The sequence below is a fragment of the Antennarius striatus genome, chromosome 2, assembly GCF_040054535.1.
Source record: "Antennarius striatus isolate MH-2024 chromosome 2, ASM4005453v1, whole genome shotgun sequence".
NCBI classification, from domain to species: domain Eukaryota; kingdom Metazoa; phylum Chordata; class Actinopteri; order Lophiiformes; family Antennariidae; genus Antennarius; species Antennarius striatus.
The window spans coordinates 25,835,061-25,851,206 of NC_090777.1; the positions used below are offsets into that span (position 1 = coordinate 25,835,061).

Sequence of the window (16,146 nt, forward strand, 5' to 3'; positions counted from 1 at the left end):
CTGAGTCTCTGTTAGAACTCCAACAGAACCCGCGACCCATTAAAGGAAACCTGTGTCGACGTGCAGGAGGGGCAGTTTCTTTATGTGAGCATTATAGAACAAGAAGTAGAACCTCTGCCAAGGCCGGCCAATCCTACATGTTAAACAAATGAACACCAATGAGCTTGACGTTCACTTACATTGTTTGGTTTTGGTGGAGCCGACATTTAGGTTGTAAAATAGTTTAAAGATTCACGATAAGATTAAATGTTGGTTTAATACATTTAAACAAAGTGATTCCACAGATTTATGATTCCTGTGATTCCATCAAACATTTCAGGAAGTACATCAAGAAATAAAGTCAACACAGAAGGAAGAAAAATCTTCAAATGAAACTCTAGATTGAATTGAAACGATCTCCTTAAAATGTGAATTTATTAGTTTCTTGATTTTATCCCACTTTGTTGTCGTTTAACTTCCTGGAGAGCGGATTCCATAGAAACGTTCACACAGGATCTGCAAGAGAATGAAAAAAATTCAGATCAAGTGTGAAATTTACACCAAAAGTTCAAAAAGATTTTCCTGCAAATTTCAATGAAAAAAAAAAGTTTTTCAATTATGCTCTGGAATTATTATTTTTTTTAACTTTATTCTAATAAAAATTAATATTCTCACTCATTCTTTTTGTTTGTGGCTCCTATAGTTTCATATGACGCATTATAATGCATTATAACACACTATACAGTAGCTCTGGAATCAAAGAAAATTCTTCCACTCTGAATATTAATGTATGTGTGAATATTTCTAGTTGATTTCCTGTGTGATGAGTGGTGAGTAGGAACAGCCAATCAGAGGCTGAGCTGCTTACACTGGCAGGCGTAGGCCACCTCCAGGTACTTGAACGTTCCCACACAGGGGTCTCCAAACACCGTGTTGCTGGCGTGGATCAAACACTGGTTCTTCCCTTTGCAGCTGTGGACGGATGACGAAGGTGAGGTTGAAACGTTCGGGAGATAATTCGGACGTTAGAGCCCAGACAGAACCACACGCACCTTTCCTCCACTTTGCTCACGGGGTTGGAGCATTCCACGTTCTCCAGCTGAGGTTTGGGACGTCTGTCCGAACACGTGGTGTGGTCACGGCGTCCGTAGTAGGCGCCATACACCATGATGACCTGCCCCACGTCTGAGGAAACCCAAACCAGTGTTGAGGTGTGAGGAGGTTATATTCTGTGTTATTTGTGACTGGATGTGCTGGTCTTACCGCAATACAGCCGCGTCATGGAGTGTTCACATAAAACAACATGCACTGCGGGGCAGACGAGATGCCACGGCATTAGAGACAGGTAGTGACATCATCACGTGACTAGCGTCATAAATCAGACTGTTCTAGGGAAGGTTTTCCATTTGGCATCTTTTTAACATTTCAAACATCACATATGCTTTAGGATGACCCCATGCTGACCCCGTGTTGACCCCGGAGACATGTTGGCCTAACTGACATGCAGGGAAGCAGGTGTAGTTGGCCTCCAGGTACTTGTAGGTCCCGGGACAGGGATCCGATACGCGGACCGACGCAGGGTTCAGTTCACACCATCTTTTTCCTTCACAGCTGCAGCGACACAAAGACGACAGAGATTTGAACCCAGCGCTGCTGGGGGGGGTGGGGGGTGGAGTGAAATGATCACACTTTTCCGGGCTCGGTTACTTTTTCCTGAGGATGTTGACGGTGTCCTGCTGAGCGCAGTTTGTGTTGGCCAGTTGTTGCGGAGGTCTGCCCACGCTGCAGATTTGGGCGTCTTCCCGTCCATAAAGAGCTGTCCTCAGACTGATCACTCCACTGTCTGTTAACCCCCCACCCCCCCAAATAAAACAGAAATACATTCAAATCAATATTAAATAAAAACCTTCATCTGTGAAGGACAACCTGAAGTGGTGAGTCGTACCACAGCTCATGCGTAGAACCGAGTTGTTGTCTTCACAAGTGATAACGGATTCCGTCGAAACTAGAACATGAAAAATAAGATGGAATTAAACAAGTTTCACCCCCCCCGTCCAACCCCACTCTGAGCTGGAACTGAACATTTATTCTGATATTTACCTTTTGTTACAAACAAACAGGCTGCCAGCACTGAAAAAAGTCAAGAACAAGGAGAACTTAGAAAAAGAAGGATTCATTCTGGACCACCACCAAAGATCCTGGATAGATGAGAAATCCTACTCATCCATCCAGGCAACCGTGAACTCACCGAGGGCGCCGCTGGTCCTGAAGCATGTCATGGTGTCGGTAAGCAGCAGGTCAGACTGATGCTGGTTGGACCCGCTAGCCTGTTTTTATTCTGTTGGGTTGACTGGATCAGATCGGACCGACTGGGTGTAGCAGCCTGATAAAGTTATTTATTAACTTCATATCCCAGATTACCAAAAGGAAGGAAAAGACTTCCCTGAAAACAAGGAGCTACACAAAGTCCACAATTACAGAATATTTGCAGAGTGAGTCGCTCCCTGTGGACCCTGCCCTCTGACCAGGTCACCTAAAACAGGTGTATGAAACACCGATCAGTCAGATTCAAATAAACACTATATTTTTATTTCTGTCCATTCCGATTGGACTTCTGTCCTCCCAGCGATGGACAGAGGGTTTTTTCCCAAACTGTCCTTTCAGGGCTTCCATATGAAGCAACTTTTGTGCTGACTGGCATGAAGCACAAACAGACAAAAATCAATCTGTTTGGTTTTGATTTGTTTATTTTAACATCAAATACAGATTCTTCTTTAATCTCAATCTCTTCTTTTGATTTATTTAAGTAATTTATTTTTATCATTTAAAAAAAAAAAATCATTTATTGATTAATTTATAATCAAATTCATCCAGGATGCGTCCTGCTGCTTCCTCTGTCCCGCCTCCAGTGACCAATCAGCAGTCCTGTTGACTGAATGCCTCAGCAGCAGATTCCTCCTCTGCTGCCGTCCTCTGACAACCGCTGAAGATCCACGTCTCCTTTAGTTCGGAGCGGTTCATGACCGGAGCAAACTGACAGAATCTCCTGCACCAGCCTCCTGAAACAAGACACAGGTCAAGACTTTTGATTCCCACGTGTACAACTCCAAAACCATTTCACTGCGTGAACCTGGACTCTACTCCAAACCACGTGTGAACCTTGACCGTTTTTTCCATCAGAAATCAATGTCAATTCTTAAATCGTAAGAGCAAAAGAACTTGGGTACCTCATGGCTTCTCCAATGTTCTTGTTATCTTTGACCGAAGTCTCCATACACGCCAGGAAGCCGTTGTCCCGACTGAAGCGTTTGATGCTATCTGCTGAAACAACACGCTGGGGGAGGTCACACTGCAACCAATGCAGGATGGAGGAAGAAGGTTGGAAATTGGAATGAAGTGTGCGTCATTCATGATTGTGATAAAATATTTTGAACTATTGTTTTGCCATAACTTATATTAACCATCAGTTATCAATCCTACCTCCTCTTTTTCAATATTCATTTAATGATCTAAGGTTTTGAACCAAATCTGAAATACCTTATTGGCCAGCAGAATGCAGGGGATCTGATCTCCATTGGGTAGCATGATCTTGCTATCCAGGTCCTGTTTCCAATGGTGACAGCTAAGGAAGCTGGACGACCTGGTGACGTCAAACATGACCACACAACCCGACGCACCTTTATAATAGATCCTGTTCATGGAGATGAAACGCTCCTGGCCTGGAAGGAGGATGTGAGTCGAGAGAGACAAAGGACCAGGATGATGTCATCAATACTTATCGAGACGTCACGAATCACATTCCTTCTGTTAAAAATACAACTTCGACAGCAAATAAAACATTTTTTACCTGCTATGTCCCAAAGTTGCAGTCTGACTTTTTCAGTATCCGACCAGTGCAGCACCTTCACGGAAAAGTCCACTGGAATATAGAAAATAAACATCAGACAAACAATTTAACACAAAAACTCTGAAAAAAAAACATAAATTCATAGTACAAGAAACTTATCAGAAAGTAAACAGACAATGATCAATGAACTAATTTCATTTAAATCAATAACAAAAGATAAAATCATAATACAAGAAACTTTATCAGAAAGAAAACAAACTTGGATCAATTAATTAATATAATTTAAATTAATACCACAAAATTCTGTGAGCCGTGCTGATGCTAGCTGTGCTTTCTGTTTGTGTGCTAATGTTGGAGGTGGTGACTGCTGTTATCCTGACGTTAGCCATTTGGCTGCTGGTATGCTAATGTTAGCAGTGTTGACTCTTCTCCTTCTCCTTTGGGCTTTTCCCTTCAGGGGTCGCCACAGCGAATCAATTGCCTCCATCTAACCCTGTCTTCTGCATCCTCTTCTCTCACACCAACTACCTTCATGTCCTCTTTCACTACATCCATAAACCTCCTCTTTGGTCTTCCTCTAGGCCTCCTGCCTGGCAGTTCAGAACTCAGCATCCTTCTACCAATATATTCACTATCTCTCCTCTGGACATGTCCAAACCATCTCAGTCTGACCTCTCTGACTTTATCTCCAAAACCTCTAACATGTGCTGTCCCTCTGATGTACTCATTCCTGATCCTATCCTTCCTGGTCACTCCCAGAGAGAACCTCAGCATCTTCATCTCTGCTACCTCCAGCTGTCTCCTGTCTTTTCCTCAGTGACACTGTCTCTAGACCAAACAACATTACTGGTCTCACCAGTTTTGTACACCTTTCCTTTCATTTTAGCTGAAACTCTTCTATCACACATCACACCTGACACTTTCCTCCCCCCGTTCCATCCTGCCTGGACACGCTTCTTCACCTCTTTTCCAGACTCTCCATTGCTCTGGACTGTTGACCCTAAGTACTTGAAATCCTCCACCTTCTTGATCTCTTCTCCCTGTAACCTCACTCCTCCACTTGGGTCCCTCTCATTCACACACATGTACTCTGTCTTACTGCGGCTAACCTTCATTCCTCTCCTTTCCAGGACAAACCTCCACCTCTCTAGCTTCTCCTCCACCTGTTCCCTGCTCTCACTACAGATCACAATGTCCTCTGCAGACATCATAGTCCATGGAGAGCAGTGTTGGTTGTTGGTATGCTGACGATAGCTGTGGTGTCTTGTTTGTAACGACAAATTACATCGTTTTAACTTCATGTTAGGTTTATTATCTCTGCTAACATCCGCCTTTGAACTAAATTAACAGCAGGACCACGACAAGAACGAATGAATGCTGTAAACTCAATCACTTCCGGGATCACCCTTGTACTTCCTAGGTGGCGCCAGGAAACCCGGAAGCTGGCCGGAAGTCTCTGCTCTGTTTACGCTCTCCTCTAACCCCCGGTGCTCCGGTCGGACCGGAGGCCGTGCTAACACGGTCCGTGGCCCCGCGGGCAGCAGCCGTACCTCCCATCGTCATCTTGTACGTCGGGCTGAAATGTCCGCTGACGTAACGACGCACAAATGACGATTTCCCGACCTCTGCGTCACCAACGATCAGGATTTTCAGCTGATGCTCATTCATGGCTCTTTTTTTTTTTTTAAATTTATTTTAATGTTATTTTATCTCTTAACGTTCGCATTCTTCTGCCTTTTCTGCTTCTTCTCCAACTTCCTCTTCTTCTACTTCCTCTTCTGTTGTGTCTTCATAAACGGACGGCTGGTTTTCTCTCTGTCATGTGGTTTTAGTTTCTACAGGGAAGTTCCTCAACACAATACTGTAAATAGTTACGCGCCATAAACCATCGCTCCACGTGACCGGAAGTTGAGAGCAGAGCGGTTTTTAAAAAAAAAAAAGTTCTTTCTTTTTATTTATTTAAAGAACAAAAAAAAATACATTTCCCACATTTCAGACTAAGGGAACATTTCATATATTGGACAGATCACACATGGGGTAAAGGAAAGATACATTAATACTAATCCCAACCTTTAAAAAAAACAAAAAAAAAACCCAAAAACATAAACATAACAAAATAAATAAATAATAAATAAAGTTAAAATAAAAATAAGACGTCGATTTAATCTTGAGTTAAGGCATTTATATAGTCTATTACTTTCAGTGCTTGTTTGGTTTTCCTATACTTCAGTGATTTTTTTGAAGTTTTTTGGTACATTCATGTAAACACAAAATTACGGTGTCATTTTGAGCAGAGCGGGGCTAACAAACCCAGAGTAAAAACTGTGATTCTGGGTTGACTTCAAATATTGTATAAAAACATTATTCAGACATGTCAGACTTCAGTATCATCTCCAGTTATTTTATTGCCAATATAATACTCTTTTCACACATAAATGTGCTTTCATCCATATCAAGTTCTGTTAAATAATGAAACTTATTTAAACTTTTTAATTTTATTTAAATAGAAGAGTAAATAGGCATATGCACATTACAACAAACAGTTCACAAGAAGAATATTCGTACCCATCCATATTATACAAGAGGTGAAAACAATAGCTAATGTCATTTTACATGTTTTCCTTGATAAATGCCAAAACTGCTTTAGTTCTTTTAGGTTTTCGGTTGCCATGGGTTACCCCTGTCCCCCAGCAAAAGGCCATCAAAGTGTCCTTTGATGTACAGTATAAGTGGATGTATTAGAGTGGATAAAGGACAATTCTTATTGCAAACTTATTGCAATTCTTATTGCAAACCTTTATTCTACATACCACGTTACAGTCTGTTGCTTAGGTAAGTCGTTTCAAGGCGAGGCGCACTGAGCACCTCCCACATATAGAAAACTACCGTTTGTAAGAAAACCAAACCAAACCACACAAAACCGAATAAATAAATAAATAAATAAATAAATAAATAAATTCAGCGCTATACACACAATACCTGCTGGGATGTGAGAGCACGACTGTGATTTGTTCTGCTGCAGATGGGATGGATGGATCAGATAGTGGATAGTGTGTGATGGATTGGGACGCGAACCGGTCGATCATAAAGATAATGCGATGCAATAATATTTAATTCTCTGTCAATTAATGCTGAATATTCACCAATGTTGTCCTCATCATCGGACACGTCATGTTTTTTTTTTAAATGTAACATTAATGGTTGTGAAAGAGGTCGGGGGTTTGACCTATCTAGAAATTAATCTAAATCTCTTTAAAAGTCTTTCTCTCAGGAGGAGCAGGGGGGAGGTGGCGAGGCCAGCACGTAGTTGAATGGATTTTATTTAATTTTATACTGTTTATATTTTAATTTTATACTGGTTATATTTTAGTTATTGTTTAGTATATGTCCTGTTAATGCTGTATTTCATATTTTTGGAGTTTTATATTTTAGGAGTTTATTTCCTATCTATCTATCTATCTATCTATCTATCTATCTATCTATCTATCTATCTATCTATCTATCTATCTATCTATCTATCTATCTATCTATCTATCTATCTATCTATCTATCTATCTATCTATCTATCTATCTATCTATCTATCTATCTATCTATCTATCTATCTATCTATCTATCTGTTTAATCGATACTATTACTACTAAGATAAGACATGAGATTCGCGTGATACTACTAACAACAACAACGTCAATAATAACAACAACAAAAATAATCATAAATACATTTCAAGATCTAAAAACAAGTAAAATAATAATTACTTACAATTTCACTGAAAATAATCGTGGTGGCTTTATTTTCTGCGTTTGCGTCCTCCTGTGTTTGTCTCTGGTGCCACCTACTGGACATTTAACAAAACTGCCGCCAATAAGTCTAAATAAGTCCAAGGAAAAGTGTCTTAAATCACATTTATGTCATTATTATGGTTCTTTAATTACTTATGTCATTACTGATGTTTGTTTTTCAACTAGCCTAGCCTAGCCTAGCCTGTCCATAATCCCGGTGGGTCATTAGGGCACCACAGACGACCCGCGGTTGTCATAATATGGTGTGTCTTGGGAAATGGAACCTGGCGGCGCCCATCACTGTCCAGGTTGGGGGGGGTCAGAGTCAGGGTTAGAATTAACCCTGAGATAGGGTTAACCTTAAACCAGTAAAAAGTTTTATAACATGCTTATTCACAGTTTTAGATTCCTCAGGAATCAGAAGGTATCACAAATATGTTCAATGTCACAGTTTTGGGTCACCCTGACAGTTTTAATTTAATAAAAGTTTCAGGTTTCATTTATGTCCGTTTGAACATGTTTGATTCAATCAGAAAATTAAAACTAATAATCATCAGTTTGCTGTTCACTCAGTGTTCTATTACTGAAAAGATTTTACTCCTCCAATTCCAGACAAAAAACTGCAAAACACAGGGTGTGATAATCTCCTGTTCCAGACAACCCCTGCAGCCTTTGGTTGTCAAGGCAACAAACATTTTTCATCACCAGACCCAAACACGCAATTTGTATTAATCACCCTCATTGTTCACCTCTCAGGTTCGTTAGTCACGTCTGAGGCATCAGGTCCCAGGTTCAGTTCGTTTGATCCAATCTTAGTGATGTAAATCTAAAGTTTATTTGAATTTTGTAGTTTTTTTTCTTTTTAAATTTAGCGTTAAAAACCTGTTTGCAAAGAGGCACGTTCATTACGACCGTTTAGTATCTAGACCCACCAGGAGGGGGCAGCACCCAGCAAGATGTCAGCTTGTGTATAAACAGGAGAAACAGGAAACGGACGATTTCTGTTTAACATCAGATGATATTTATTCAGTGAATGTTAAAATCTGTTCAGAACTCCATTCTCAAGCAGGTTTTGATAAATCCATCCCATAATGCTTTAGTTCATCCATCTCTGAGACTCCACTGATTGGCTCCCTCAGCACTTATTACACTAACACAGTGATGTCATCCTCAAACTGTGATGAAGTGGTTAGCGGCTAGCTCTAGCGCTAATAATTCATACATTTCACAGCTAACAGAAATTACTGTAAATTAAACTTTTATCTTCCAAACAGATTTGATGTTGCTCGTCGAAATACCACGCTGGATGTTAGGGCTTCACTTCCTACTCGTCCTCCTCCATCTTCCTCCACTGGTTCGACTGCAGGAGGAGGACAAGCCGTCGTTGGAGGTCATCGTCCACAGCACCCCCTGCAGCACCACCTGTGGGCTGGGCATGAAGAATCAAACCCTGTGCCTGCTGAAGGACACCGAAGCGGCCATAGACGAAGTGGCGGGACAAAAAGATGGAGGCGAGGTACAAGAGAGAGGGGCGGGTTCATGAAGCCTGAGATGGAAACCTCTTTATTAACCGACTCAATTCGATCCAAGGTGTCGGAGGATTGCCGGGTCCGTAGCGTGACGTGTGTGGAGTCGTCCGAGTGTGGGCTCACCACCTCGACCGTGACCACAGGACAGCGAGTGGAGATGGACTGTCTGGGGGAAGTCATGAAGGCCAGGGGGAGGTTCTCCTGGAGGTGAGGAGAAAAGATAATCTGGATAATCCCTCCATGCATCCTTATTTCACTCCCATGACTTTGCCCAACTCAGTTGAGTCACTAATAACTACTAACTGCTAGTAACTGCTAACTGCTATTAGCTGCTATCTAGGTTTTCTTGTTTGGGCCACATGTTGGTGTTCAGTGACTTCTTCCGTTCCTTATTGTTGATTAAAATAACAAACCTTTTTTCTTTGTTTCTCACCTCAGAGTGTTGTGGCGTTTCGCTCGAGGAGTCATCACCTCCGATGAATCTCTGTTCTCTCGAGTGAAGGCCCCCCTGCTGGACCGGGTGGTCCTGGACCCCGTCCGCGAGGAGAACGCAGGTAAGAAGCCCGCTGTCATCAACAAGCAGTTGTGGTAATGAATGTTTGAATCTTTCATCAAGGATTTCTTTAAAATTCTGAAGGTTCCATGATGCGTACTTAACTCGATCAATCACGTCATCCGTAGGTACGTATCGCTGTCGAGTGATGGACTCTGCCTTCCGCGAGGTCAAGCGGATTTACTGGGGCGTCCGGGTTATACCCGCTGATTTTCTCAATCTGGATTATGAGAGCTCCCTGGCCCATTGGGACACCCAGCAGAACCAGACCCTGTTGGACCTGCTGGACCAGATCACACCTCTTTACCAAACGGTAGGGTCTCCTTCAGGATACCGCCAACCAGAGTGAATCTATCCTAATAATCCTCATCACGGGTGTTGGTTCTGTCCGATCACAGGTGCTGATCAGTTTTGGCATCGCCTGTCTCGCCGCCGGAACCATCCTGTCCTGCCTCTACTGCCTCTTATTGAAGAAACATTCCACCAGGCCGCTCAAAAAACGTTGAGATGAAAACGTGTGATTTGTGTTTCAAATTAAAAACATCTGAGATTCTCCAGACTTCATTGGTCCGTGAGTTATTCCTCCACCAGAGAGAGCATCTGGTTGGATCCGATTTAGCCGTCCTCTAACGGGCCTGAATAAGCGCCGCCTCGTCCTCTCAGACGGGCTGAGTTGCTTTATAGAGTCTGTGATGTCTGTTCATATTACTTCAGGAGGAGCAGAGGGAAATAACACAAATGTAATTACGATGATGAGCTAACCAGAAGTCCTCCGTCTCCCCGGAGGTTCGCGTCGCGACACCTTCAAGGACCTCATTTCCCTCCTTGTGCTTCTTTATGACATCACTTTGACAGGCGTCACTTTTCCCAGCGCTCATTGGTGCATAATTACATTACTGCTCCGCTGACGACCACTGAAAACATCACACTCTACACGCCGGTGTCGACGTTTGGGTCCACGCCAACGACGCCGCCGGTATCAACACCGAAGCTGTGAGGGAATAATTAATTAGGTTATTCAAAAATCATCACTGAATCACGATGAAGATCTCAGATGTCGGGTATGAAATAAGAACCAAAGGGGGCGGGGTTTGACGTGGACAAATTGCCAACAACCAATCAGGATCACATTTGGTTTAGAGGCAGCTCCATGTTTCTGTTGGTTGGAAGAACCTGGAGAACCTGGAAGAGTGACCATGAGACCTCAGTTCCTACAGCCAAACCCAACAACAACAGATCTGTCCAATATTTACATTTCAGACATTTTTAAATTGTTATATTTTTGATGTTTTTTAAAAAAAATGCTTTTGACAAACTTCCCTGGAAGCTTCTCGCGGAGGTTCAGGACTGTTGTCCTACTCCTCCTATCTTTAGCTTTGCAAGAACTCTGAAGGCGTCGTTCAGACACCATCAGTCCAAATAAATCTGATCCGGTCCGGTCCGGTCCGGCTCCATTTCTTTCTAATTTATGTTCTCTTTTTTTTCTGAATGATTGAACTCCTAATTTTTTTATAGGACTTTTCATTGCCTCTTCTTGCTGCGGTTCTCAACTCTGAACGAGTGATTCCAACTCTGTCCTTTCCACTTTGGGTTCAAGTCTCTGAGTTAATGTCGACTCAGTACCTCTTCATCTCGGACCCTTTCAGGCTGGACTTCAGGGAAATGAGTTCTGTCCAGACAGATTGGGTCTTTCTGGATTATGTTCAAATTGACTTTATGTTCGTTTTGCATGGTTTTTATCCAAAATTAAATCAGTTGCCATGGAGAGAAAAGCTCACAGACCCATATTCAGAGTTCATTCTGCACATTCGATGAGTAAACGAACGTAAATGAGGAGCATGTATGTGTGTGTGTGTGTGTGTGTGTGTGTAATTTTCTCTCCAGTGCATATGAACTCAATAATGACAAAAGCAGGAGCTGTAAGGTTCTAATTCAACGCTGCAGAACATGACCGGCGGAACCAAACCATGACTTTAGTCACAGCGAACTGGACGGGAAGGGGCGGAGCTGAGGAAACAAGAGGGCGGACGAGGCCTCCAGCGCGTGAAGGGAGCGTTGATTCACACCTGTCCTTCTGTGACACCAAAGCCGATGCTAAGCCGATGCTAAGCCACACCTCGAGCTAAAGGTGTGTTGTTATTGTGATGCATTCAAAGACTTCCAGGTACGCGTTTGAATCAAAGCTGGTTTGAACTGGTTGAACTGGTTCTTACCGGTGGTTTGTTGATGTCATAAACATCTAGAATTACGTAGTGCTTTTTCTCAAACGTCATCCGTTCATCCCTTCATGAACGCACCGATTTCGGCAAGCCCAGCTGCCATTCCAACACCCTCCCACCTCTACTCTAGAATAACGGTAGTAGCTCAGTCCACTGGGTCTTGGGCTGGGGACAGGAGGGTGGCTGGCCTGTAACATATATATGCACGCGTTTAATGACTAACTAACTAGAGCGGAAAAATAATTTCCCCTACAGACGACTAATAAAGGGATCTTTAATCTATAATAACAACAACCTCTTTGGCGAACGCTGCCTCTCCTTTGTGCGACGGCGGGCGTCGCTGCCCAGTGAGGACATTATCTTTGACACCAAGCGGATGGCTGAACACGTCCGCATCAGAGGGGGGAGGGTTTGAAGGATGAAAACTAGTCGGCGCCCCAGAACCCCCCTGCAGGTCCGTCAAGCCTTCACAACACCTCATGAAGGTGAAGATGGAGCGCTGCTCCGAACCTGAACCGGAGAACATCTGAACGACAGCGGGGATCCAGAGATGAGAGGACGGCCTCATGTTGGCAACTAGCAACAGTTAGCAGCTAATGCTAAAAGGACAACCAAGCAGAAAAAAGCTCCTCCCACTTCAGGTGGGGAATAAATGATCAGAAGATGGATGATTGATTATTATTGGTTGTTGGTTATTTCAGTCTTTGTCTGCCGACATGTTGGATGAGACCGAGCTTTAAAATATGTGTCTTTCACATTGGGGGGGGGGGCATGCCATCTTTAACCACCAACCCACAAAAGTATTTACCTGAGTCAGCAGAGAATTAAAAGGAAACAGGTTCTGAAATTGAGGTTACGTCGGACACAGAGAACACACACGCACTAAAGCACAGACACGACCCGCTGGATGACCTTTCCGGAAGCCATCCGGCACGGTAATTGGCGACAGTCACGGCGGGGAATCTTTGTGTAGCCACGTATGTGTGTGTGTGTGTGTGTGTGTGTGTTTTCTGTCGTGATGACAGAACACCTGAAATTAGCTCCTCTGAGGCTGACATTTATCTACAGGAGCTCTGGCGGCGGCCGACCTCAGCTTGCTCACGCAGCACGAAGCTGGGCGCAGGTTAACCTTCTCGTCTCTGGAGCAGAACGAGAACCACAACAAGAAACTCGGCACCAAAACTCACCCAGAAAAGGAGAAATCTGGCCAGGATATGACACAAGGTTTTTGTCGGTAGGTGTTTTTTTTTGGAACGTTTCCACTCATGGAATGCCTTTAGACCGTCTGTCATAATATTTGCTAAACCGCTCCAACTTTCTGTCATCAGAAAATCCAAGTTAGTGAAAAATGTGTTCGTCTGAGTCTTCATTTCTGAGCTTTTTAAGAGCATTCAGTGTGTTTTTTTACCTTCGTCTCGCTGCCTGGAAGTCTGATTAAAAGGTTCATGCTTACAAACGTTGTGTAATTACTGTCTAAACACTGTGAACAAAATAATGAAGCAGCAGCGCTGGGACTTTACTTCTCTTTCTCTTCTCAGTCTTTTATTCAGCTCCTCATTTAATTTGTCTGTTTCCTGTTTTCTCTGCATACGTCTTCTTTCTTTTGTAGGCCTTGTCTTTATCTGGCAAAAGGGTAATTAAAAGAAAGACGTCTGAGCAGGGAAACCGTCAGGAGAATTGACGCCGAATGACTTATCTGCATAATTTCGTTCAATAGCCGGCCTTCGTCACAATATGTTTTGATGTTTCCTTCAAGAGCAGCGGTCATAATGCCCACTTAATCAGGCATCTGTCGTCTGATTGGAGGAGCGCACTTCGACTTGGTGTTTCCATTATCGGGAAACGGTGTGTTGCTGTGAGCCGTCACGCTTTCCCGTAGCAGCAGCTTTGTTTCACGCTGTGATCACAAACACACTTATGCACCAAAGCGACGCCCAAATCCGGCGTTTGTTTGCATAACAAAGGGACTCGGATAAAGTGGTCGTGCTTTGCTTGCGTGACAAGATGGTTTCCAGGGGTCTGGAATGATTCCATATCCTGTAAGGTGTGAGTCTGCCATGCTGATTTTGGAATAGCAGATTGGATAATCGTTTAAAAAAGGTGCGATTATGGATTTGTTGATCTGTATGTTGTGGAAACGTGGATGCACAGGATTTCTTTAGAGATGGAACGTTGGATGTCTGGAGAAAAGACTGCTGTTTGTTGTTGGTGGCGGTGACGGTGGATGACTCTGCTGGTTGTAGATGGATTCTTTTATGAAGCATTTTTGATAAACAATCTTAGCTACAAAAAACTGCCTTCCACAACCCTTCTTCCTCCTCGGAGCACAAGTTCAGCCTCTCTGGAACTGAAACGTGTCACCAAAATTGGATTCATTATTCATGGTCCTTGCTCGACAGGATGCTCCCCGAGTCATTAAAACATTTCCATCAAAGGGGGGCTAACCGGGCCTGTGATTGGTAGATGCTTCTTTGAAGAGCCACCCTTCATTATTGCATGAAGTTGAGAGGAGACGCCATCTCTGAAGTTCAAACCATCAGCCGAAGGGAAGATTCTGTAAAGATCCTTGGATATATATGTATTCTGGTTGATGCGAGTTGAGACGAGTTGAGTTTCCAACTTGTTCGGTAACAGGACAGTGAGATTAGCTCGACTGCTAAATAACGGTGGGGTTGTGATCTTGTAGGTCTTCTTTCCTATGAATTAGAATCTGAAGTTGTCGACTTCTTAGTTAATTTGTTTTCTGACAGTTTCACAAAAACATCTTTGTGCTTTTGCCTCATCCTCGATTATTTAGGCTTTATTTAGATGTGAAGAATTGGCCTTGAGAGGAAGAAGTTAATGATGAAAGGCAGAACAACACAACTCCAGTGGGAAGAAGGCAAAACTGTGAAAAATAACTAATAATAAAAATAATGCAGAACTGACAACCGGAGTTTGATTTATCTGTATTGATTTATTTCAATCGACCTCTCAGCCAACCCTTCTCTAAAAGATGTGAGGGGTGCTCCAGGTTTGGAACAGAAGAAGAAGAAGAAGAAAGAAAAGCCTCTAAATGCTGTAATCACACCCTACACTGGTGTTACAAAGGAGTCGGTTGAGCCCAGAAGATGAAGAAGGAAACCCTAAAAGGCGACTCATGAATGTTACTAATGGATGTGATGATGTCATCTGTTCCTCCAAGGGGTGAGACTTGTGGGAAATGGGACGATTCTCCGGTCAGATGCCAATTAGCAAAAGGGTAAGTCCTATTTGTGGGATTAAACCTGGTTAGACATTTGATTTGGGAGAAACTAGGCACTGTTTCAGGGATATGTGGTGTTTCAGTCGGACCACCAGGGGCAGGTGTTCTCTCTGACCGAGACGAGGTGAGTTCTCAAGGTGGGTTAATGTTTGGAGAACACAAGGAAAACCTCAGGGTTGTGGTCTCGACTGAACAATCAATGTGTAACAAGAGAACCTTGACGGCTTTAACAGACAACAAACAAGAGGACGGAAGCCATCAAGGGTCAAAACAAGGATGGTCTTGAGGAGAAAAGAAAACCAGCTGCAACTGAAATCATCAGAGTGAACGGGATGAAGGTCAATTGGACCCCCACAGGATGACCAGCAGGGTATCTTACCTCCTGATTGCAAGCTGGGTGGGGTGGGGTGGGGGAATGGGGGCGGGATGGGGTGGGGGAATGGGGGCGGGGCCATCTCTGGCGGTGTCGGAAGAGGAAACTTTCATTTTAACCCCAGCAAAGAAACACTAAGAAGAAAGCAGCTCAACAACGGCGAGGAGAAACCCTTTGTCTCCTGGATGGAATGGGACCTGCTTCAATTTTGCTTCCATAATTTTCTATTGTTGTAATAATTAATCAAATTTTTTCAGTTGTCTCTCACTGACGGCGGCTTCTATTATGTCTGTGGGATGGAGGCTTCATCCGGGGGGGTCGGGGGTTCGACTCGGTCCATTGTGGCCACTCTGAAAGCAACAATCACTGGAATGAAATGGATCCACTTGTACCGCTGCCCTTCTTTTGTGAGTCCAGTTTAATTCTCATGGCGTAATGTTCGAACACCAATGTGACGGTGAGGTGAGGATGGATCCATCCTGATAGGATGATAAACTGTCTACTTTTAACTGTAATAGATTTTTAATGAGGCATGTCGAGGGTCCTCTCCCCCTGATTGTACGTATTCTGAGGGACAGGACACTTCAATCTGGGATGAAGTGTTTTGCAAATCATGAATACT

The 16,146-nt window shown here is 43.3% G+C and overlaps 3 protein-coding genes across 6 annotated transcripts; 1 reads left to right on the plus strand and 2 right to left on the minus strand.

Annotated features, from left to right (window-relative positions):
- Positions 1 to 237: 237 nt before the first annotated feature.
- Positions 238 to 2,363, minus strand: LOC137605161 (L-rhamnose-binding lectin SML-like). Its single transcript, XM_068329621.1, has 9 exons — positions 2,228 to 2,363; positions 2,080 to 2,109; positions 1,925 to 1,984; positions 1,687 to 1,822; positions 1,481 to 1,590; positions 1,243 to 1,287; positions 1,032 to 1,164; positions 848 to 951; positions 238 to 495 (listed from the first exon to the last, which is right to left on the minus strand). The coding sequence occupies exons 1-9, from the start codon at positions 2,256 to 2,258 to the stop codon at positions 485 to 487; spliced, it is 660 nt and encodes a 219-aa protein (XP_068185722.1). The 5' UTR covers positions 2,259 to 2,363; the 3' UTR covers positions 238 to 484.
- A 345-nt stretch (positions 2,364 to 2,708) lies between these two features.
- On the minus strand, positions 2,709 to 5,902 carry LOC137605166 (ras-related protein Rab-7L1-like). 4 transcript variants are annotated; one of them, XM_068329633.1, is made up of 5 exons: positions 5,377 to 5,902; positions 3,827 to 3,898; positions 3,517 to 3,698; positions 3,207 to 3,328; positions 2,709 to 3,038 (listed from the first exon to the last, which is right to left on the minus strand). In XM_068329633.1, exons 1-5 carry the CDS (start codon positions 5,492 to 5,494, stop codon positions 2,921 to 2,923), a joined length of 612 nt encoding a protein of 203 aa, XP_068185734.1. In that variant the 5' UTR covers positions 5,495 to 5,902; the 3' UTR covers positions 2,709 to 2,920. The 4 variants fall into 4 exon arrangements, with proteins under 4 accessions (XP_068185734.1, XP_068185760.1, XP_068185752.1 ...); XM_068329659.1 differs by lacking the exon at positions 5,377 to 5,902 and adding an exon at positions 5,232 to 5,365; XM_068329651.1 differs by lacking the exon at positions 5,377 to 5,902 and adding an exon at positions 5,240 to 5,258.
- Positions 5,903 to 8,666: 2,764 nt separating this feature from the next.
- Positions 8,667 to 10,194, plus strand: tmem81 (transmembrane protein 81). Its single transcript, XM_068324330.1, has 6 exons — positions 8,667 to 8,794; positions 8,881 to 9,122; positions 9,197 to 9,342; positions 9,574 to 9,689; positions 9,817 to 10,001; positions 10,087 to 10,194. Exons 2-6 carry the CDS (start codon positions 8,886 to 8,888, stop codon positions 10,192 to 10,194), a joined length of 792 nt encoding a protein of 263 aa, XP_068180431.1. The 5' UTR covers positions 8,667 to 8,794; positions 8,881 to 8,885.
- Positions 10,195 to 16,146: the final 5,952 nt, after the last annotated feature.